The sequence below is a fragment of the Oenanthe melanoleuca genome, chromosome Z (genome assembly GCF_029582105.1).
Source record: "Oenanthe melanoleuca isolate GR-GAL-2019-014 chromosome Z, OMel1.0, whole genome shotgun sequence".
NCBI classification, from domain to species: Eukaryota; Metazoa; Chordata; class Aves; order Passeriformes; family Muscicapidae; genus Oenanthe; species Oenanthe melanoleuca.
The window spans coordinates 19,204,686-19,228,186 of record NC_079362.1 but is presented as its reverse complement, the minus strand read 5'-3'; the positions used below and the strand labels follow the sequence as shown (position 1 = coordinate 19,228,186).

Below are 23,501 nucleotides of genomic sequence, written 5' to 3'. Positions count from 1 at the left end.
GATGTATAAAACATTTCTTTCCTCCAGGTTACAATACTTTACTGCAAGAATATTCAAAAGCAAAACCTTCTTTTTTACTTTCCCCCCAAAACCGCAAGAATTGAAAGTTGAGCTGCTGGCAGCCAAGAGTCCTGCATGCAGTCCAGTCAACAGTAGAGGAAAACACTTGTGGGTGTCCTGGGAATCTGTTATCACTCTGTGGGATTGGGCTCAGGATTTCTGTTTCCTTTCCGTAATATTTTCTCATGACCTTGAGTGGAAGCGGGACTGCTATAAATTAGGATTGCTTGTGAGCACTTCACTGGAAGCAGTGATTTTACTGAAGCAGTTCTTAGAAGTATACTGAATGCATAGCAATAAAGAAATAGGATAAATGGCACCTGTCTGCAACTGTAATTCAATACACTTCAAGAATGCCAAGCCACATGAATGCTGCCTACCTTCAGCTCATCTCTGTAGGACTGAACTTTCTGATCATAAATCCTGACACTCGCTCGTGGCAAAAGAATCCAATTCAGTGTAAAAATTGAATAGAAATATTGAACTTCTGGCAGTCATACAGGTAAAACTCCATACAGGGAAGGATGACTGATTTAGAGTAGAGAGTGCTAATAAGTGCATTGTTGACTCATTTTCTTTAATAATGCATAAAGAAAAACAGTGTCTGTGGGTGATAGGTACCAGGCTCAGGATCAGAAGGCATTCAGAAATACAGGATCAGAAAGGCATTCAGACAGTCGGGGTGTCTTGCTATCATGTGAGAATTTCAACATCCGAAATCACTGCAGAATCTGTATTCCTGCCTGTCATTTCCATTAACTGGCAGACCAAACACTGTACTGGATGTTTGCATAGGGAAAGCTCTGATGGGCTTTTACCATACTCAAATAGTGATAATGATAAATCCCTTCATCTTTGTCATACCTTGGTGCATACTGATACAGCCTAAATTCCCAATAAGTTTAGAACGAAAGTAGCTCTGAAGTCGTAACAAAAGCCCCTGGAGAGTGGGGCTAGCCTGGCATTTAAGCTGACTGGATATGCCTTCTCCTCATGAGGCCCTACTCCCTCCTCAGGAGATCTATGCATTTCATGGCATACAGAACCATCCACTTCCACTGAACTCCTAGGAATATGGCAAGATAAAAACAGGGATCATTTGGATCACTAAATCTTATGTCTTTCAGATGCATCAGCCATGAAATGAGCATTTATGCAGGAAGGGCTCAAAGAACATCCTCCAGCCACTACTACAACCTTCAGAACTCAAATGGCAAGCAAGTGGCCTGCCTTTAAAATACAAGCTCATAAGTCTCAATGAAGATTCCCCAAACAGTAGTCCACTGGAAAACCCTTAGCAGATCTGAAACAAAGGTCAGTGATGGAAAATAAAGTTGAAAGAATGAAATTCAGAAACACCCAGAGCCATTGCACCCCCAGACTTGCTCACTTAGGTCACTGTTAAGATGCTGTGCTGGAAACAGCAGACCCATCACAGCTCTGCACATAGATTGGCAACTCCATGCTTTCAAACTTTTCGTGGCTATCCTTCAGAGCCCTTCACAATCTTTGTATCAACCAGATATGGATACCCAGACGGCGGTAAAGATGGGCAGAAGAAACAGGTGCATTTGAATGGGTATTTCCTTTCCGCATGATAAACACTAGCTCCTTTAATGTGGATTTGGAGCAACAAAGGTTCTTTTTTCCCCATTCTGCAGACTAGGCAGAGGATCTGAGGAGGTCATATCTTTCTGTCTCAAGTTCCTCATTGAATTTATGGAAATAACTCCAAGGCAATACTTGAGTTGGGCTATGGAGCAAGACTGTCTCAACTCCATCTCAAACTTCCAGGACAGCACAGCAACCCCCCTACCCACCCTGTGAAACCTAATAACCCTCAGTTTTATTCTTGCTTTTGCTTTCAGCCCACCAGGCCTGCACGGCTGGTATCAGGGATTAAACCTCTGGGAAGTGGGAGTGAAGGCACATGGAGGCCAGGGAAGAGGGAGAGGGAGGAGGGAGATGCAGCAGTTTGCTTCCCAGCACTTTGGCAGTGCCTGCGGGAATATGGAGTATCTTTGAGGCCGTGGTGATTGATGATGGTTCAAAACTGTGTCTAGCTCTAGCCTTGAGCTGTAGTTGTAGAGGCTGAAATGCCACCTAAAGGACAGCATGGACAACCTTTCTGAAGGCAGTGCTGCACCCTCAAGGGTGCCTTAAAGCAGAGCAGGTGGCTGTTCATTAATCCCAGCTCCTCAAAAAAAACATTGATTTGGAAGGTTTAATTTCAGTGTGTTGACCTTCCAGTTTGGCTGATTTAGCTGATTGGCTGTCAGGATTTTCCTTCACATCTTCATTTCTGAAAACTGCTTTCAGGTGTGAAAGAAATACCCAATCTTTGGTCTCTAGCATTAGTACTGCAAGACAGCAAGTGGATGCAAAGAGTCATCTGCTAATTTTTCTGCCAACATTGAGAAACCTGCAAGGACAAAAATTGTTGCTGGATGGCTTATGCAACAAGATCTTTGAGATAACATAGCGTAACAGCAAACTCCTGAAGCTGATTAGCTGGGTACTCTGAGCACATCTTTACACTTTCTAGACCAATAAATAATACTTCCTGTGCTCTACCAGGCCCTCTGAGTAAAGATTGGATTCCATAGTTTTTAAGTAGCTCTGACTTTGAGTTCCACATGTGCTCCCTTGCCCTTTTCTCAGAATAACTGTATACATTGATGTCAGCATCTGGGGACAACTTGTGTTGACTGAACATCTGTAGTTTTTCCTCCTACTAAGTTTTTTTTTTCTACTACTAGTTTTTTTCTACTGACATGGAAACACATTATCTTTCATTTGGGTCCTAAATGCAGCACAATAATCTCACACCAGAAGTCGTGCAGCCCAGCCACAGGGCAGGCAAGACAGATGTTGAGTTTCCATGTCAGTAGCCAAAAGAGAAAGCCTTTAGTGTCATTCTAGGAAGCAAAGAAGGACAGCGAACAGGACAGTCTGGCACTTTTGTGTAGAGTGGCTGGGCAAATGGAGAACACAGGTTAAGTATAGGCAGTGTAGAGGCTGCAAGGCCAGATCTTCCCCAGACCCAGGCAGAAGTGAAGGAAAGTAACTGAGCAGCACTGGGAACCATAAACAGAGACAGTGCTGTGGCCGTTCGCACCAGGTAAGGTGCGGCGCTAAAGGGACAGGACAACAGAAGGTAAATTAGCTGAACAGAAAAACTGCAGACGTTCAGTCAACACAAGCTGTCCCCAGTGCCACATTCAGGCTTTCAAGAAGGCAGAGACCCTCCCACCCCCACCAGAGGTCAGCACTGCAGGAGTTGGGATTATTCACAAGAGACAGTTTCCTGTTGATGGCTATGGGAAAAGAGTCTGCTGCTTGTATGGAGAAGATACTTGTCTTCTCAGCTGGAGAGCTCTCCAAATGGCAGCAGCTGAGAGAAATGCTTCCAAAGAGTCGCAGGGCAGTAGCAGTCCTCTGAAACTTATGCTCTCCACTGGCTGTCTGATTTTCCTAGGTAAGAAAGCAAGGATTGCAGTGCACCTTGAAGGAGCAAAGAGCATAAAGAACAGCAAGGAGCAGCTTGATGCTGTCAGAAAATTCTGTTACTAGACCTGAGTACCTGTGCTTGGCAAATCAAATGACAGCCAGCTTCAGGGCATAAAGGCAGCAGGCTTTGTGCAACATCTAGATGAGAGGCTCCAGGGTCACAAATTGTTATTTTGGTCTATCTTTGTTCCATTGATGCAGGTCAATGGAAGGGGCCAAGTTTCAGCTGTCAGACAGGTAGCTGAGGATGAGGACCTTGCATTCTATGAAACACTGTCAATTCCATGTATGAAGACACAAATATAGAGAAATCCAGAGTCTTAGTGCCCAAATGAGATGCAGAGAGCAAGGACTTAGGTCCATGGACCACTAGGAAGCCTTCTGGGACAAGAGGAGAAGGCTGCACTTTGATCTTAATGAAAATGAGGCTTCTGGCCCTAAAAATTTGAAGGCTCCCAGAGGAATATTAAAAGTTGAAGCTTGGGGAAAGCAAACAGGCACAGAAGAGCATGTAGTGCAGACTGATGTAATGTTAAAAAGGATACAGCTAGATACAGCTGAAGTTCCATGCCTCTTGGAAATACCAGAAGGGAAATGAAAATAAAAATTGCAATAAGTAAGGACAGCAAGTTAGAGTCCTAATGCCAGCTCATTTTCATGTGCAAAATTAAATGTTGGTGTCAGGGCAAAATTGGCACATCCTTGCGTGGAGCCTGGAGAAAGAAGTTAGGGATGCTGAAATGCTTACCTTCAAAGAGCAGTGGCCATCTCAAGAGCTGGGCTATGGAGGATCAATGGATTCAGTGTCATCTTGCCAACAGTTTCATGGCAAGGAAGCAGTCAGTGCCCTCACTCTCCCCTGCAAAGCTCTGGCCAATGCCTTCTTTCCTCCCCTGGCACCAACAGAATACTCCCCATGTCCACTGAGTGCTTTACTGCTCCTACAGGAATGCTGCCTGGCCTTCATGGCCCCTTCCCACTGGCACAACTCCTGTGGGCACTGCCTGTGCCCAGCAGGACAGGACCAGATGGAGAAGGGGTGAGTACCAGTGACCCCAGTGTCCACAGTTCCAATGAGCACCTCCTTCTCTGAGCAGGGATGGGGCTTCCTGTGATGCAGGGTGGTAGCCAGTGCCCACCATGTGCAGCTCTGCTCAGTATTAACTGGCCCCAAGGCAGCAATCCCCACACCCAGGAGGCCCAGAGGGCTGTCTCTGCCCCCGGGGGCCATTGGGAGCAGATGAAACCACCTGGGAATTGTGGTGGGATGGAGTTACTGAAAGGCTTTAAAAATCTTCCACACACCCACCTCTAGTGGGTCAATGGACAAGTATGGAGAATGAAAATCTGCACATGAAACAGTGGGGACAGCAGCACCTGGCTGTGATTGTACTCCTGTGCTCAGCAGTGGTGAGGCCACACCTTGAGTCCTGGACCCAGCTGTGGGCCTCTTACCAAAAATCAGTAAAAATAAAAACTCCTTAACACTTACGTAGCATTAAGAAGCCAGCATTCTTTATTCAGCTGGATGCATGAGGAGATATCTCCTCCAAAATCCCATTCATGCTGAGTACAGAGAAAGCTCTAGTTTATATACTGTATTTTACATACATATTTATAGGTTTTCCTAGAAGAAACACAAATACGAGAATAATTTCTCTGAAGGCATTAACATATGTTCCCTCCCCTCTCTCCATGTGTTCTTCTGTCCTGAGGGTCTTGTTGGTGATCCCTGGTGGTCAGGGACCCCAAAGTCATAGCTGACAGCCTAGTCAGCCAGTCTAGAACTGGTAAAAGTCGGCACAACTGGGCTGGTTTCTTTTCAATTCTTCTTCCTACAGAAAACACATTGTACAGTTCCATAGGTCAATGGTTGTGAAGAATAAGCATTCTTCAAAATTATTAAAAGTATTAACCCACCAGATGCAAACAATTCTTCATCAGGGCCCTGTCTGCAAGAAGGGTGTGGAGGGAGTCTACAGAAGGGCAGCAGAGCTGATGAAAGGTCTGGAGCTCAAATCCTCTGAGGAGCTGCTGAGGGAGCTGGGGGTATTTCATGTTAAGGAAAGGAAATGCAGGGGACTCATCACTCCCTGCAACTGCCCAAAAGCAGATTGTAGACAGGCAGGGGCTGGTCTCTTTCTCTCAGGTGGCAAAGATAGGACGAGAGGACAGCCTCGAGCTGTGCCGGGGATGCTTAGGTTGGACATTAGCAGGAATTTCTTTACAGAAAAGCTGCCCAAGGTAACTACCCTATCAAGCAGGTGGTAGAGTAAGTGTCCCCGGAGCTGCTTAAGGAAAGACTGGATGTGGCCCTCAGTGCTGTGTTTCGGTTGACATGGTGGGATTCGTCGACAGGTTGGCTGGCCTCGGTGATCCGAGAGGTCTTTTCCAACCTGGCTGCTTCCGCGATGCTGTGACTGCCGGGCTCTGACAGCGCGCACTACACAGCCCGCGGCCCTGCGAGGGGCAGCGTCGCTACCGGCGGCACACCGCCGGCACCGCTCGGGCGGAGCGGGGCGGGGCGGGGCCGAGCGGGGCCGAGCGGGGCGGAGCGGAGCGGGGCCGAGCGGGGCCGAGCGGGGCCGAGCGGGGCGGGGCGGGGCCGAGCGGGGCGGGGCGGAGCGGGGCCGAGCGGGGCGGAGCGGGGCGGGGCCGAGCGGGGCGGAGCGGGGCCGAGCGGGGCCGAGTGGGGCCGAGCGGGGCCGAGCGGGGCGGGGCGGAGCGGGGCCGAGCGGGGCGGAGCGGAGCGGGGCGGAGAGGGGCGGAGCGGAGCGGGGCGGCTGCCGGCCCGGCCCGGCCCTTCCCGTGTGTGGGCGGTGGCGGCGGCCGCCATTGGCCAGGGCCGGTTCCGACATGGCGGCGAGCGCGGTGTCCAACCCGTCCCAGCTCCTGCCTCTTGGTAACGATGGGCGGCTACCGGGTTCCCCCGCTCGGGGCCCGGGGTCCCTCTCGGGGGCAGCGGCGGTGCGGGCCCCTCCTCGGGCTCTTCCTCGGGCCCCTCCGCGGGCCGGGCCGGGCCGGGCCGGGCGGGAAGCCGAGGGCGGGAGCGTCAGGCGGCGGGGCCCGCGCGCGGCCCGGGAGGAATCGCGGTCTGAGGCCCCGGAAAGGGTGGGAGTAGGGAATAGGTGTGGGATGCTGGGGTCCGGGGGCGTGAGGTGGGCTGTGGGAGTCGGAGGACGGCCGGTGGGTATAAGGATGTCGGGGCAGGCTGGTTAGTGTGGGAGAATGGAGGGGGAATGCGTAAGGGTGTGCGAAACGTGTCTCTGTTCGTGTAAATAAACACGAAAAAACTGTAAGGCACTAAAGACTTGCTTTGCAGAACGTATGTTTTTCTGTGTATGTACAGAACTTGTGGACAAGTGCATCGGCTCACGCATTCACATCGTGATGAAGAGCGACAAAGAAATTGTTGGGACGCTTCTAGGATTTGATGACTTTGTCAGTATCCTTTGATAGAAGTTTAAGGCTGTCTGCTTTATGCCCTGGCCTAAGTAATTTATAGCTCTTGAGAGTTTTGAGTTCAGTGAATAGAACCTATTTGTATGGATCACTTGTATTCTGATATTTTCAGCTTCCAGGTAAAATCACATTTTGGTTTAAAATAAAAATAACATTAAATATTCTCACTTGAAAATCTGGAAAATAAAATCTTATTTTCCTTGAAACTGAATTTTCAGATATGGTGCTGGAAGATGTTACAGAATTGTAAGTATGTTTTCTGCCTCTTGTTGCTGTTTAATTCTTGGTTCACTGAGGCAAAATATTGTGTGAGGTCTGCTAGCAGAATGTTTTTGCATATTTGGAATACTTGCCAGCTGACTAGATTAACCTTGGACTTAAAACTATATGAAATGATCTGTTCAGGGCAGCTATGCCATGGAGTAGCTATTGCATGGCTTATGCTTGTGTGGGGATCCTATTTCTAGTCTTAATTTTGCGTGGGTTGTGTGGCAAACTTCCCAGTAGTTAATTTGATTTTACACTTCCTTAAGACCTAGGCAGAGATTCAACAAGGTAGCAAACTTAAATATTTTTACTTTGTCATAACAAAGTAAATGTGTTGATATGTCATATTCGAGAAATTGACAAGCTTTAGAGGGTGAATACACATCTCCACATACTGAGTAGAAGACACCTTTTTACATGCCAGTTAGCTTTCTGTACCTGGGTGCTCCATTTATCAAGATCATGCTGCAGTGTGGCTTATTTATTTGTTAGTTCCAGCAATGGTCACCTTAATGCAGAGATTTCTGTGGTCAAAACTGAAGCCATTGTCCCTGGTTCTGTGTTCTTACATACTGTTTCTAATTTCCTTCAGTGAGATCACACCTGAGGGCAGAAGAATCACAAAGCTGGACCAGATTCTGCTAAATGGAAATAACATAACTATGGTGAGTCATCAAGGGCTGCATGTGTTGACTTTCTGTGCCTGTAAATCAATTGGTGATTGATTACAGTCAAACTCCTTTAAGCTGAACTTCCCTGACAGTTCTGTTACATCAGGGAGTTTAACGTATCTCGTTTGCATAGCTGCCACAAAGCTTGGATTCCATTACAAGAGCATTACTAATTTTGTGGGAAAAGGAGGGCTCAAGTGGGAAGATTTGAGTCTAAGTTGGCTCTGTATGAATGAGGAATTGCCTCCATTGTGTTGTTTTACCTGTCTTGCACCTCTGCATTGTGTGTCTGAGCAGGTGCCATCCTGTGTTAATTTCTAAGCCTTTTTCTGCTTTGGTTATTGTTCTGCATGTTGAAGGGACAGCATACGTTCTGACTCCTTGTTTGGGGTGAAATTCCTACTATCCAGTTAGGCTGGATAGAATTAGAACCTGGTGATTAGATTAGAACCTGGTGGATTTTCAGCAAGACATAGGCACATTTCTGCATTAGATCTCCTGTCTCTTGGGAAGTTTTGGGGACATATCTTCCCATATCAGGAAGTCCATGCTTTAGACTTTTTCTTATTTTGATCCCAAAACCAGTGAAGCTCTTTCTCTCTAGAAGTGCTCAGCTGATTATGAAGAAGATACCATTAAAATAAGTGATTAATCCTTTTTTTTTTCCTCATGTTTTTCCATTTGTATTTCTTTTTCTGTTCTTCAGTTCTTTGCTTCCTTCACAAGGGGATGCTATGCTGATTTACTCCCTACTGCCTTTTTCGTTTGGGCATCTCTGGCAATAACTGACTTCCTCTGCTGGGAAGAGTCTAAAAGCCACTTTTGTGGTCATCATGAAGTCTCTGTGTCCTAAACTGTTTGTTGTTAAGCAAGAGCTGTCATGTATGGGTTTGTAAAGCTCAACTCTATGGCGCTAATGCAAAAATCTCTTACTCTTTTATAGCTGGTTCCTGGAGGAGAAGGACCTGAAGTATGAAGACGTGATATTCATATGTACTTTCTATGTACATAAGCAAAATCTAAATAGGGGTTTTGGGATAGAAGTGTCTTTGGGTGTGGATTGGTCACTTGCTTTGGTTACACACTGGACATTTTACAAATCACAACTCTTTAGGAAAGGTGCTGGTGGTCATGTTGACTTTGTAAGTTGAAATTGTGACTTTCTCGTAAAGACACAAGAACCTCTTCTGAATAAATGGTTTTTCTTTGTTGGCTACTGTGTTCTGTTATGTAAGTGTTAGATAATTTTATAACTACTTGATAGAGTACAAAAAGACAATTGTGTTTCACTTGCCATTGGTCTTAATTTTTTTTATATCTGTTGCATTTGTTTCTGGGCAAGTCTGTATAATACACAAGTCATGATCTGGGATATTTCTGTCCTTTGGCATACAGGCAGATAGTGAGCTGGATGTTTTGCTCAAAAAGTGTGTCACTGGAAACCATATGGCAGAGTTCTGAAAGCTCTTCAGAAAGCCTGGGTGCATCTGTGTGATGCTCAGCAGCCTTTGGTTCTGCTGGCCTTGAGGTTCAACTCTTGTGGACCATTTTGATTGGCAGATAGGCTTCCTTACAGCAGAGGCATTTGGCAAGTGAGAGAACAGACCAACCAAACCAAACCTGTTTCCTATTCTGGGGGTAAAAATCCCCAAGGCTAGTGCTGAAACTTTTCACTGGTGTCAGTGGTGACTGTTCTTTCACCACTCAATAGTGTTGTCTACTCAAATTGGGAGCTGCCTGTGGCTGCTGGCATAGTTTGGAAAACACATTTTAGAGTAAACAGGAGTTTCTGTCTCCATCTGTTCTCCTGTGATATAAAAGTGTGACAGATACTGCAAGCTGCTATTTTAGGAAAATTTCTGTAAGGAATTGCTGTTTTGTTATGATACCATGCTCCTAGTGCAGCTTATGGTTCCATAGTACACCTCTCACCTGGCTTCTGTGTGTAAATGTCTTTGGAGAGGAATCAGAGGTGCTTGGTGTCACTGTAGGTGAGGAGTGCTCATGTGGACAGGACTTGCTTTGTCTTCCTAGCCCCACCAGAAAGAAGGTTGGATAGGGGGGCTCAAGATCAAGGTGCTGCAAGGAAGCTGCTGTACTGGATCTTTCTGCCTTGCTTAGTCTAACAGAAAAGCTGCCTTCTGCTTGCTGGGTGTGAGCTCACTAAGCGGTGAGAGCCTCTTGCTGAATCCTGTTAAAAGAGAGAGTGCCTCCTTGCTCCCAGGGAGTGTGCAGCTCCTGGATCCTGTGCTCTGAATATATGATCTGTGGTTACAGTGTTTAGATTGTGTCCTGGCAATCTATGCCGTTTAGTCCTTGAACGTGTTTGTTTTTTTTTTTCCTTTGTCTCCATTTCTTCCTCCAGCTTTTTTTTAAATACATGTATTAAAAAAGGTACATTTCTTTAAACTTAGATTTGATTGATCATCTGTGGGTATTTGCCTCAAACACTTTCTTTCCTAGAAATAAGTTGAGTCTTTTCACAAGAACTGAGAACGCTTTGAAGATTTCTAGTCAGGGTAGCACTGCTGTGTTCGGGTATTGTTGAATAAAATTTTGGTTTTGTTCAGTGTATACACTTGATTTCTACTTCACTCAGTGTTTTGGAAACAGACATGCTTCTGAAAGAAGAGTTGATCTTGGTTCAAAAGCAGCTTTAATTGACAGCACAAACATCATATTCTCTCAGGAGTTTGTTGCCCTGAAAAAACCCAGACAAATTGATACTGCCTCAGTTCTTGCTTGATTGGTTGTGTTTTGTTCCTCTCACTCCAGAAGGAGTGCTTAGACTTTACTTCTAGGAAGATGTTTTAATTCCTGACTCAGGTCTGCAGAAATCCCTTTACAGTCAGTTTGTGCATGCAAAAGATGAAACATTCTTGTCTGTCAGCTGAGAGTACAAAGTATTCCAGGTGGGTCTGGTTGGCTTTGCATTCCTTATTCCTGTAGCCTGTTGCTTTGGAAGTGCAGCTAATAAGGTTGTCTATTCAGTAAGTAGTGATGTTTTTTGTTCTTCCTCCCCTAGAAATCTAAGTGCTTAATTCTCTTCTTGTGGATGTTGGTTTTCTCCAGAATACTATTTAGAGTGCCACCACATGTAGGTAATTTAAAATAATAACCTTAGGCTTAAAAAAGAAAACAGAATAAGACTTTAAGTTTAGAGCAAGATAGTTGTCAGCTTAAAGTAACTGCGGTTATGATATGCATAGTGGTGGTCCTATTCAGATTTATGTTTATTTTGCTTTCTGTTTTCCTTTAGGATAGCACTGATTGCAGTCATCTTTAGTTCTACTACCTGCCTATCTGTCTTAGTGTGGAGAAAGTTCCCTTCTGCCTACTATTTCAGTATACTTGCTCATTTTAGTTTGGGTCTAAGGATCCTCTGAGTAACCTCACCGAAATTATTAAAATTACTCCTGTCAGTCCCAGGTCACTGGTAATTCTTAACACAGTCAGTGCTTCCAAAGCATATAATTGTAATTTAGCAGTCTCATCAGTAGCCTGTCATTTTGCAGGTGTAGCAATATTTTGGTAAATTCAACTACATTCAGACACATGTAAGCAGAGAACACTAGAAGATTTATTCCAGTTTCAATTCCAATGAATCTGAACTCCAGGCAGTTGATACAAGGAATCAGCAAATATTTTCAGGAGCTTGCTATGACATTTTCAACTATCATAATGAACAGGAATCAAAATTCAGCTTTGTTTTGACTGGTGCTGCATTAATGCTGGGCCACACTTTGGCTTTCTGCTGAAAGAGGGAATGGATTATGATTATGAATTTATCAACAGATTCTGCAGCTTGATGTCATTTTCATGAAGACAGTTTTGTTGGTTAATTAAACTGTTAGAAACAAAATCAGGGATTCAAAAACTATGCCATTTTATTTCAGAGGACCTTGCTTACATATGTACAATATATTTCATAATTCCATTTTCTGCAAAACCTAATATATATTTAATGGTCTTTTCCTGTAAGCACATTCTCTTGAAGCCTTCTTCTACAAGCTCAAAATAAGCATTATGAATTAAATATTTGTTGCTTTAACAGGAAAACACTTACAAGAAAACACAAAAATATACCTGTTTAATCCATTATGAAGAAATACTTCAAGTAGATTGAACACGATCTTCATACATCAATACTTAATGCAGTTTGTTAGCTGTTTTCTTTTTTTGTAATGTATTTAATCAAAATTTTAAAATACATGTTTTATAGAAAATTGGCAAAGTACTGTAGTTTTATTCTAATTAATGGGTTCTCAAAACCCAGAGTAACCTTTTAAAATCTAATTCAAACCTGTAAACATTAGTCAGTCTTTGGTTGGTTGGTTGGTTTTGTGGGCTTCTTTTAATGGATATTCATATTTTATTTTCAATACTGATGAAAAAGAGTGGTCCTCAACAGCCATTAAGTGCAAAGTGATTTGGCAAGTCCTGTTGTCACCTGCATTCCCCTGGCATTCCATTTGGTGAGGAACTTGACATGGCAGCAGCCCCTGCACAGGAAGAGGAAAACACAGGTTATAAGGATTTATAAATAAGCAGTTAAAATGTTTATCCATTCAGTAAGCACTGATATAATATTGTGATTTAGGAATATTACTCCCCAGTTCAGTGCCCCCACCGAGGCTCTCCCAAACAGCTTTTGACAGTCCAGTGTACTGTTCAAATTGGCCAGAGGCTGATGCATGGTCAGGAGTATGATACGTACTCAATACTGTGTCTCTGTCCCGGGGGTCTATGAGGCTGTTTTTGAAATTGATCCCATTGTCTAACTTGGCTCTTTCTGGGGTTCCATGTCACCATGGGACTTGGTTTTCAAGTCCCAAGATGGTGTTCAGGCAGGGCAGACCCCCAGCCAGGCAGATCCCCAGCCATCCAGTGGTTGATTTCACCACTGTCAGCACATAAAACTTGCCTTGGCAGGTTTGTGGGACTGCAGTCTAACTCCCCATATTTATATTTTGACCATTGTTCCCCATATCACAGAGGCTTTACTTGGCCTGCTTGATTGCAATGCATGTTTCACAGTTAAGGATAATCTGGGAAATAGTGTCCGTGGTTAAATCCACCCCTTTATCACGAGCCCATCTGTATTGGGCATCTCTTCCCTGATGACCTGAAGCATCATGAGCCAGAAATAATTCACCCTTTTTTTTTGCCAGCCCAGATCCACCTGAGACATTTCGGCAGTCAAATCCACCTGTCCATTGTTGTGATGTTCTTCAGTAGCCCAGCTCACAGGTGTGTGTGCATCTGCAGGATGTGATTTTACAGCCAGCTTTTCTATCCAGGCAGTGATGTCTTGTCAAACTTCAGCAGCCCATACAGATTCACTTCTGTGCTGCTAATTTATAATTTTCCATTGATCCAGCCACCCTTACAGATTTTTGCTATGAGTCAGTGTATAGTGCTGTCCCTTCCTCGTGTTCAGCAATATCTAAAGCTATCTGGATGGCTTTCTGCTCTGCAAATTGACTTGATCCAGCTTGTCCTGCAGTAGCTTCTGCAACTCGCCATGTAGTACTACATATAGCAACTTCCCTTTTTTGATTTATCCCCATGATACAGCAGGAACCATCAATGATGAGGGCATGTTGCTTTCCTTTTGCTGGTAGCTGATTGTATGGTGGGCCTCCTCAGCCCCTCCTTTTTTGTCCTCTTCATCTGAAGATAGTCCAAAATGTTTGGCTTCCTTGGTTTCTAAGATCCCTGGGTGATGGGTGTTTCCTATTTGAGCTTGCTGTGTGATCAGCACAACTCATTTACACCATGTAGTATCAGTGGCATGATGTTTGGCAGGGACTTTCCCTTTGAACATCCAGCCCAGCACTGGCAGTCAGGATGTCAGGAGGAGCTGTGCTTTGGTGCCCATCACTTCTGAGCAGCTCAAACCCCTTCATAAGCTGCCAGGATCTCTTTTCCAGATGGAGTGTAACAGGCCTTACATCTCTTGTATCTCTGAGTCTGGAACCCCACTGGTTGTCCTGAAGTCTCCCTACGTACTTTTTGCCAGAGACTCCAGATAGGACCGTTCTCCCTAACTGCAGTACAGAGCAAATTTTTCACATGTGCTCCTACCCTGGCTAGTCCAAAGGTTACTGCATGAGGCATCTCCTGTTTAGCTCATTCAAAAGCTGTTATTGTTCAGTACCCCACTCGAAATTAATCTTCTTCCATGTCACATAATATAGAGAGGGTTTACAATCTGACCATAATCTGTAACATGCATCCTCTGGAAACCCACTGTGGCTAGGAAAACCTGTGCTTGCTTCTTGCTGGTTGGTGGGGTCATAGCTGCTTGTTTGTTGACCACATCCATTGGAATCTGATGATATCCCTCTTGCCATTTTACTTCTAAAAGCTGAATTTCCTGGGCAGATGCCTTGAGTTTGCTTTGCTTCATGGCAAAACTGGCCTTCAGGAGGATCTGGATTATCTTCTCCCCTTTCTCAAAAACTTCCTTTGCTGTGTTGCCTCATACAATATCATCGATGTACTGCAAGTGTTCTGGGGCCTCACCCTTTTCCAGTGCAGCCTGGATCAGTCCGTGGCAGATGGTGGGGCTGTGTTTCCACCCCTGGGGCAGTCGGTTCCAGGTGTACTGGATGCTCCTCCAGGTGAAAGCAAACTGTGGCCTGCACTCTGCTGCTAAAGGAATGGAAAAAACCACATTAGCAATGTCAATGATGGTACAACTTGGCTGTCCTGGATTCCAGTCACACTGGAATTTCAACATGTCAGAGGTGATGTGACCTCATTCAGGGCACTGACAGTCTGTTGTCAGTCTCCATGCTCCATTGGCCATATAGGACTACTATAGGGTCAGCAAATCTTGCTGACGACTCCCTGGCTCTCCAGCTCCCAAATAATCTCCTGGATGAGAGTCACAGAGTCCTGGTTGGTGTGCTGTTGCTGACACTGCACTGTTGCAGTAGCCATCAGTATCTGTTGTTCAACCCTCAGCAGTCCCATAGCAGGGAGTCCTCTGAGAGATCAGGCAAGATCATCCTTGAGACAATACCTTTCCTTCACAGCTGACATGAGCTTTCTTCGGAGGCTGGGAGTTTCTGTGCTCTTCTCAATCCCCTTGTTAATGCCCACATTTCAGGAGAGAGATCCCAGCTGCTTGGCTTCATCACCGTCCAGTTTCGTATCATGTGCCATGACATCCCAGAATTAGAGCAGCCAGGTCACCAAGGGCTTTCCTGACTGGTGGTTGAAATCTATTTGTATATCTCACAGCTCATCCAGGGATCGAGACTGGGTGATTATCTCTGGCCATGCCTCTTGCTGCTGTTTTGAGGGCTCTGCTTCCTCTTCATCCCTCATGAAGTGAACTGATTACATGTTGGATTTCTTTTTCTGTATAGCGGTGACTGCTGCTGGCGGGGGTTGTTCCTCTGATTCAGCAGCTGTTTGAGTGGCCATGGTGGCTGTTGGTTTGCTTTCTTTCTCCTCCTCCTGGAGGTGATGTCTACTGTTGAGCAGTGTTCATGTCTCTCTGGAGCTACTACAGCATTTTTCTTTGACGTATTTCAGCACTTTAACACTTTTTCAGCACTTTAACAGGCTCCTGTAGATGCTTGTTGCTAAACCATTGCGGGTGAACTGCTAAAGCATTGGAGAGGTCCTCTAAGCACTGGCCTGTGTTCTCCTGCCATTACTGTCCTACTTCAGGGATCTCTGAATAACTTCCCTAGAAATCTTTCTTGGCTCCAAATATGGTGTGCACTGCACTGGTGGACCTAGCAGCAAGAACAGGCTTCCCTTAACATCTAAAGGGAATTCAGAATTCTTAAATGCTGTTGTAACAAGCCTGAATGGGGAAAAGGCAGTGAAGGGCTGGGGAAAAATCATCCTCCTCTTTTTCCCCCATAGCCTGGATACTTTTAATAATGGACTCCCAAGGATAGCCCCTTAGTTAAGGGTGGAAGAGCAACTCTGAGTACACATCCCAAATGACCCTTGACGTTACCATGTCATGAGCTGATATCAGACTGTGCAACAGAGCAATCCTGATCCCTCTCATGCTCTGAAAAAGAGAAACATGATGGGCACACAGTGTATATAAGGAAAAGTATCAAGTTCCTATTGGCCAGATTTTGTACTGGAGGGCTACAGGGATGGCTTCTGTGAGAGGGCTGCTGGAACCTTCCTCACTGTTTGTTAGAACCATTGCCAGCTAGACCCAGGATAGGTGTGCCACTGGCCAAGGCTGGGCCAACCAGAAATTATGGCGATGCCTCTGTGCCAACATATTTAAAAGAAGGAAAAATAAAATTTTTGCACAGATGTAACTGGCTAAAGAAGAGCAGAAGAATATTTGAGAGGAACAGCTGTGCAGACACCAAGGTTAGTGGGGAAGGAGGGGGGAGTTGAGATCCAGCTGCAGTCTATGGAGGAGAGCCACTCCCAGGTGAATGCTGAGAAGAGGCTGTGAATTCCTAGGAGAGGTGTGCTGAAGCAGGCTCCTGGCAGGGATCTGTGGACCTATGGAGAGAGGAGCCCATGCTGGAGCAGGTTTGCTAGTAGGACTTATGGCCCTTTGGGTGAGCCACTCTGGAACAGCATGTTCTTGAAGCACACAGCGATCCCTGTTGCAGCAGTTTGGGAAGAACTGTTGCCCATGGGATAGACTCACACTGGAGAAGTTCATGGAGAACTGACTTCTGTGGGAGGGACCCCGCACTGGAGCAAGTGAAGGACTCCTCTCCCTGAGCAGCAGCATAAACACACAATGAACTGACCGTCCACTCCCTGTCTCTCTGCGATGCTGGAGGGGAGAAAGTAGAGGTGGGAAGGAGGGAGAGGTGGGGGGGAAGGTGTTTTTGTTTTATTTTCTGTTATCCTTCTCTGATTTTGTTAGTAATGCATTCAATTAATATCCCTAATTCTAGCTGGTTTTGCCTGTGACAATATTTGGTGAGTGATCTCTCCTGGTCATCTCAGTTCATGAACCCTTTGTTATATTTTCTCTCACTTGTCTAGCTGCAGAGGGGATGATTGAGGAGATTTGGTGGGTGTCTGACATCCCATCAGGGTCAGCCCACCGTGGGGTTGGGTGGCACACCTACATGAGCAGACCAAGCAGCATTGTGACCAGTGGCTCTGTACTTAATACAGCAAATGCTTAGGTCAAATAGTTTCCAGCTCACACGGGGCACATCTGCTATTATCTCAAGCCTTGCATTTTGTTACAAATAAGGCTGTTGTGGGTTAGGAATGGTACTCCCCAGTTCAGTGCCCCCACCGAGACTTTATCAAACTACACTCTGCTCTCTCTTTCTCCCCCATCGTGCTGCAGCATGCTGGAAAGAATTGGAGGCATGAAAGGTAAAGGTCATTGGTATAGGTAAGAACAACTTACTTGAAACTGTAATGAGATACAAAACCAAATGGTAACAGCATTAATACTAATGTCAGAGAGTAAAAGAAAAGAAACAATTCACGTGGAAAAAAGCCCCAGATACTAGAGAGTATTGGACACCTCCCTCTGCCACATTTTCTTTCTTGACCAGAACTCCTCCTCTCCAGAACAGTCCCTTTCCCCTGCTCCTGGCACTGATGTGAGGTGGTATGGAATAATGTAGCCATGCTTCCTCCTGGCTACTGCAAGAGATTAACCGTGTCCTGGCCAAAATGAAGACATATATACTGACTTCAGCATTCAACACCTAGTGATGAGAAAAAGAGCCTCTTTTCCCTACTTTTGGCATTGTTGCCCCTTGGAGCCCCGGGAGACCAGATCAAGAGCCCAGCCAGAGGACACCAGAGCTCCTTCCTGACCCACCAGCAAGCCAGCTGTTCTCTTTCTCTCAGCTGTTCTCTTTCTTTCTTCTGGGAATGGGACCTTGTCCGACCACCAAATCTGTACCTCCTCTGGCAATGACTAGCAGCTGAGGTTCCCTTGCAATGGCTGCAGCCATAAAATATGACTGTGATTTCAGTCCTTCTTCCTGTATTCGGTGAACTCTTAAATGTGTGCATGAACAAGACATAGAGAAAATGATCCTTTTAATACTCCTGGGAGAAGGCACACTAGAACATTTGCTGCAGCAATACATGTGGCAGCTTCAGAAAAATGAGATATTTTATTGATTGTCTCCCTTACACTCTTGAAATAAATCCCTAGTTCTAAGTAGGCACTCAGGCAATGCTACAAGAAATGTGTCTATAACTTGACAAAAAGAAGTTATTAATAACCACACTTTTTTCATTGTTTTGAAAAGTTTATTTTCTGTATGTAGTTTCCTGTATAAAATAGTTCTGCCTTAACAGCATAAACTGGATTGATTGCCTTGTTAATGTTTTTTGCCATGTATCATCCCTGGGCATCTGATCTGGACCTTCTAAAGGTCATGATATAACTGTATCCAGTGTTTTCAGAAAAAAACAAGCATAAACACACCCCTAACATCACTGATCTCCCTAAAGATTACCCAACTCTTGTTAAAACCTTAGTGACATGACATGCAAATTAGCCCTCTAATAGTAGATTTCAATTACGAGCACTTACTTTCCTGCTCTTTCTTTTTCTTTAAGCGCTTTGTCCGGTCAATGGCAGCCAACTCAGCTTTCAGCAGCAGGTAACGTTTCCGGATTTCCTGCATTTTTGCTTGGAGAACTGTTATGCGCTCGGTGCTGCTCAAATGTTGCAAGTCAGCTACAAGTTAAACAATTTCTGTTAATTACTGCATTGCAGCATTTCCTAAGCCTTTTGAATTTTGATGAAGGCAGAGGTACTCAAATCTTAGTGAAGTGCTTTGAGGTAGCAGGCAGCAAAGCTGAGAAACAGCAGCTGCTGTTTATTATCACTATCTTGACTGACACAAACACACTGAAACTTCTTACAAGAAATACTGAACAGGTCCTGGTTCATTAAGGCAAAATGGAAGGGGAAGATTTAAAAATTAATAATCTAAGAGGCTGAACAAGAAACAGGGAACAAGGAGTAAAACAGCAAGAAAGAAAAGCTATCAGAATATATGACAAAATTAAGCAAACTGGGGATGGGAGGGAGTGATTTTAGAGGGAAAAAGTCCTCAATACCAGAAAATTCCAAAAACCTTCTTATAGCATATTGCAAGACCACAAGAGGCATGTTTCAAAGAAGATACTTACACACTTGAAAACTCCATTTGCAACCTTTGGGCAAATGCTGATCATGTTCTTTTAGATCAGACTCCCTTTCTCCACTTTGCCCACAATTTCCTGTGAGAAGATAGACTGTTACAAAACAAAGCAACTTTCCCACCCAACCCAAAGCTTACCAGGAGCTGTCTCACTCTAACATGACAGAATCCATCCTGGTGCAGCAGCTTGGCACACAGCACCACAGGTGCCCAGGTACAGGACCATAAAACAGGTCTGTACTGGGGCCCCTCTAATTCTGGCAAGCTGGAAAAGGGAAACCTTGCACTGGAAACACCGGCCAGTTAGCTGTTGTGCACGTAGACTCAGATCTGTTCTGTGGATTTATGGGAACAAAGTCCTACAGACCTAGAAGGTTGATAAAAGTAGCAGACTGTGGCTCCACAATCCATTCAGAAAAATGGCAAGTATTTAACTGAAAGCATGTGTGCATGAACATAATAATGCAGGGTAGGGTAGGGACACACTTCCTGGAAGGAGATTCTTGAATAGGATCCAGCTGCTCAAGGTTCGTATAGCCACAGTCCACTCTACTCTCCAACTGGATCACGACAGCAGTGCACTTATTGCTTTAGAATCACAGCCATAAATAAATTGCCTGCATCAGAAAATAAGGTAAAGAGGCACTGTAATGTGTTCATGTAGGTGCCAAAATTATCCACATCTTTCTAGTTTTGGAGCTACATATTTTTTAAAAGACTTTGCAAGTCTGATTATTATGTCCTAGCTCCTGTTTTCCTCTTTTAATATTCATTTCAAACAGATGACATGGTACTTTCACATATTTAATTTCACACTGAGCTGCTGTACTTACTACTTTTATTCTTCTTTTTGATGTTCACAGAGGTTTTGAGGCTGGTTTTCTGCTTTTTGGAGGAGTTGTCTCTTCCCTGAGCAATTTGAAGGTTTTTTTGGCCTCTAAACACTATAAAGGAGGAAAAAGATCCCAAAAAGTAGACAGAAACAAAAATAACAGCAACAACAACAACAACAACAAAAAAGCACCTGCATTTCTGTGTATTTTTGTCAAAGTATGTACAGTTGTGATTAACAAAGCAATAGAAATATATTTATTGAAGGCTGCCTATTGACCTCTTCCAATTCACACGTTTGTTGAAGAAAACATATTTTGTTGCATTCTTTTAAAACACTTCCAGGTGAATCATAATAGTAACATACCTTAAGGGCATTTTGAGGAAATGCAGTTAATTGTTAACTGAAATCTGTTGCATGAAGAAAACAATTCTGTCATTTCAGGAGTATAGTCAGACACATATTTTCCTCCCCAGTGTTAAAAATTGTTTAGGCACTACAGCACAGTGAAAGCAGCTGTATTTTTGAGGAACAGCAAAAGAGCCAATCACTTTCACAAATAAGCTTTTGGATCTAGCCTTGCCAACAGTTAAAAAGCAGACAGCAGTACGCTGATATCGTGTGGACAAGTGTTGGATGTATTTATTATCCTCTTCTCTCTGGTGGCCTCAGGATCTCAAAATCACACCAGAGTGTGAAACTCAGCTAAGAGGTCAATGTTTGATATCAGCTTGATTTCCATTTTTCAGAACATTAACTTCACAAGGGGCAAGGGTTTCCCAAACATGCAATAACTGGCACTTTCTCCCCCAAATTAAATAGCTTACAGGGAATCAAATTTTAAGCAACAAACAGCATCTTCTGCTTGTAAGCGTGGCACTCAAATACTTTCATCTTCAATACTTTCATCTACAATAAATATTCCTTACACAATGTATTGCAGCTTGTTCTGGGCCTTTCTTATCAGGTCCAGTATAAACATCATTCTTATATACTTTTTTTCCTCATTGAAACCATCACAATTCATAACAAAAGGCCAAGAAGCTTCCTGGCAGTTTCATTTGATTCACTAGATGGTTACACCATTTCCACACATTTGAAGTACACAGTAGGCTACTATTTCCTATAAAAATTCACTTTCCAGCAGCAAAACTATAACAAAATGAAGATACATCCACAATGGTAAAATGAGAGTTGCTTAGGATGAAGACAGCTCTTTTTACCCTTTGCTTTACCATTTTCAGTATGCTCTGGCTCTGATTGATTACCACTACTGGAGCTGACACTGGCATCAAAACTTTTTGAAGAAATATTTCGCTCAGACTGGAGATCTTGTATGTGCTCTGCAGTATTCTGTGCCTCTGCTGTGCCATCTGTTTCTCTTATGATGCTTTGCATCTCTTCTTGATTTGGTAGCAGACTTCCAGAGACAGTGGCAGCGGACTGATGGTTACTGTACTCTGCTACAGCTACAGTGGAAGGTGACTCAGGAGTTGGTGGAACATTTTGCACTAAAAACTCCTCTTCCTTCTCTCTGTCAGTTTTATTCTAGATGAAAGAACAGATGAAAAACCCTTCTCATTTGAGCAATTACAGAACTGTAATCTTAAAATTACCCGGCTCTTACAGTCACGTTGAACACTCGCCGTGTAGAGGGAAGCTCTCCCGCCCTACAAGTACCTTCCTGCGGTCCATGCTGAGAGCTTTGTGCTTCAGGCAGGAGCTTGGCCAGGCCCAGAGCAGGAGTGGGGGAGCCTGGCAGTGCTGCAGGGGCACAGGGCGAGGGGCGCAGGGCCTTTGGGCAGTTGGGCAGTTGGGGCCGTTGGGCGGTTGGGCTGCTCCTGGCGCACTTCGGCTTCCAGAGCTCCCACCACGTTCTCGGCAGGACCACTGCCTGCTGTGCCAGAAGGAGATTCTTCCTGCTGCCTGAAGAACCTAATCTACACCCAAATATCAGTTTAAAAAACCCCAACAAAACAGAATTTGGAAGGAAATGCTTTGAAATAAAAATCATACAGATGCCCACGAGTCCTGTTTGCTCTCCAGAATAGGCAGAGGGAGCTCCCAGATTTCACCCCATCAAGTTGACTTCCAACATGGATGAAATGGATTCTTCTCATTTTTTTTCTATTAAGTCATACATAAATTTAATTAAAAAAAAAAAAAATAAAGTGAAAACCCCAAAATCTTTATGGGAAAATTCTCATTTTTAAAAGGCTGGGAGGTCAGTTTTCCTTTCATGCATTTGTATGCCTGTGGAAAGGAAACAGAATGGGGTGTGCTTAAGAATGTGTCAAGCCAAAGTTGAGGGTAACAAGAGCAAAAAAGGGAGTGAAACTACCTTTATTATCTTTTATTCTAATTTTTGATGCTTTCCTTCAGTCTGCCTTTATCCATTCATCATATCTAAACACAAAAGGTAATCATACACGTTTATGGGTTTTGACAGCAAATCACAACATTCGTAAGAGAAATTACTGAGAAAAAAAAAAAAAGAAAATTGGGAGCCATATAAAATGTAGTTGGGGTTTAAATAAAGAAGTCATTTGTGTACTTGTCAATTTGTTAAATTTGAGCTAAGGTTCTGTTGTCCATGTATTGGGACACAGAGGATGAAGGCTTTTTTACACTGACAGGTAAGAGCAAAAGGTGTGGTTTTTTTCCGGTCTGCGCTCTACAGTATGGTCTCAGGTAAAACACACTATCCAAATGAAAATTCAGTATGGTTCTCTAGCAGGTTTATTTCATATATATACTGTAAAAAATTAATAATAAATAAATTCTTGAGTCTAGATAAAATGTGACTAGGAAGTAAAAATAAGCACTTCTGAGCCTGAGTGTCTGCAAAGTGGGTATTTGGAGTCACTAACTTTCAAGTCACTGAATTTGCACTAAGGCTTTTAAATACTTTTTCAGTTCAAGGCTACCATTTTACATCAGAATGATACAAAGCAAACACTGCTCCCTAAGCACCAAGATATTGACAACAGGCATCTTATGATCTAAGGCTGGGCCTGTTCAATCCAAAACCAAAGAGGTGCATTCTCAGAGATTGCCCTGTAGATCCTGCACAGAATTCATAAAGGGAAAACAAGGAAGAAAGAGTGTTTTTCCAGCTGCCAGATTTATACTAGCAAAGGTATCACATTCTCAGGAAGACAAGGGCCCTCAAGGAAGTAGCAAACCTTGGCAAATTTTACTGAAACACTCCAGTATTCCTCTGTGCAGCTTGTAACATGAAAGAATTAAATATTTCTTTTAGTCTCATTTTCAAATACTGGAATATTGGATGAGGGCTATGTTCTTAAATTTAATTTATTTTCAAATAATTCCCCTTCTCCCCACCCCAACATACACTACTCTTCAGAAGCTGAAATTTCATCACATGTTCCTTTATTATTTCAGTAGCTGACTGTAAAGAATTAAACTTGTATATTGGTAAAGCTTCAGCAAACTGAGAAAGAAATTAGTGCTTCGACATGCAACTTTCTGAAGGGAAGAAAGAAAAGTGTTGACAAAAGTAAACCTGAATTTTAAATGCCTGAAACACTCAAAAAT

General features: G+C 44.0%; 2 protein-coding genes across 3 annotated transcripts; one reads left to right on the top strand and one right to left on the bottom strand.

The window, feature by feature from the left end:
* Window positions 1-6,332: 6,332 nt before the first annotated feature.
* On the top strand, window positions 6,333-9,184 carry LSM5 (LSM5 homolog, U6 small nuclear RNA and mRNA degradation associated). Its single transcript, XM_056514438.1, has 5 exons — window positions 6,333-6,472; window positions 6,920-7,015; window positions 7,251-7,278; window positions 7,892-7,964; window positions 8,914-9,184. Exons 1-5 carry the CDS (start codon window positions 6,427-6,429, stop codon window positions 8,944-8,946), a joined length of 276 nt encoding a protein of 91 aa, XP_056370413.1. The 5' UTR covers window positions 6,333-6,426; the 3' UTR covers window positions 8,947-9,184.
* Window positions 9,185-9,284: 100 nt separating this feature from the next.
* Window positions 9,285-21,727, bottom strand: LOC130265377 (AT-rich interactive domain-containing protein 4B-like). Of its 2 annotated transcripts, none has more exons than XM_056514436.1 (7): window positions 21,624-21,727; window positions 21,179-21,491; window positions 19,945-20,055; window positions 19,101-19,190; window positions 18,496-18,642; window positions 12,421-12,472; window positions 9,285-11,724 (listed from the first exon to the last, which is right to left on the bottom strand). In XM_056514436.1, exons 1-7 carry the CDS (start codon window positions 21,636-21,638, stop codon window positions 11,670-11,672), a joined length of 783 nt encoding a protein of 260 aa, XP_056370411.1. In that variant the 5' UTR covers window positions 21,639-21,727; the 3' UTR covers window positions 9,285-11,669. The 2 variants fall into 2 exon arrangements, with proteins under 2 accessions (XP_056370411.1, XP_056370412.1); XM_056514437.1 differs by having other exon boundaries at window positions 9,285-11,721.
* Window positions 21,728-23,501: the final 1,774 nt, after the last annotated feature.

Bases quoted from the DNA above. Each gene is read 5' to 3' on its own strand.
- LSM5 (XM_056514438.1), top strand. From the start codon at position 6,427: ATGGCGGCGAGCGCGGTGTCCAACCCGTCCCAGCTCCTGCCTCTTG. The intron at 7,016-7,250 runs GTATCCTTTGAT...CTGAATTTTCAG, and splicing joins AGGATTTGATGACTTTGTCA to ATATGGTGCTGGAAGATGTT. The intron at 7,279-7,891 runs GTAAGTATGTTT...AATTTCCTTCAG, and splicing joins CTGGAAGATGTTACAGAATT to TGAGATCACACCTGAGGGCA.
- LOC130265377 (XM_056514436.1), bottom strand. The intron at 20,056-21,178 runs GTAAAGCAAAGG...CCTCCTTTATAG, and splicing joins GCCAGAGCATACTGAAAATG to TGTTTAGAGGCCAAAAAAAC. The intron at 19,191-19,944 runs GTAAGTACAGCA...ATCTTCTCACAG, and splicing joins CAAAAAGAAGAATAAAAGTA to GAAATTGTGGGCAAAGTGGA.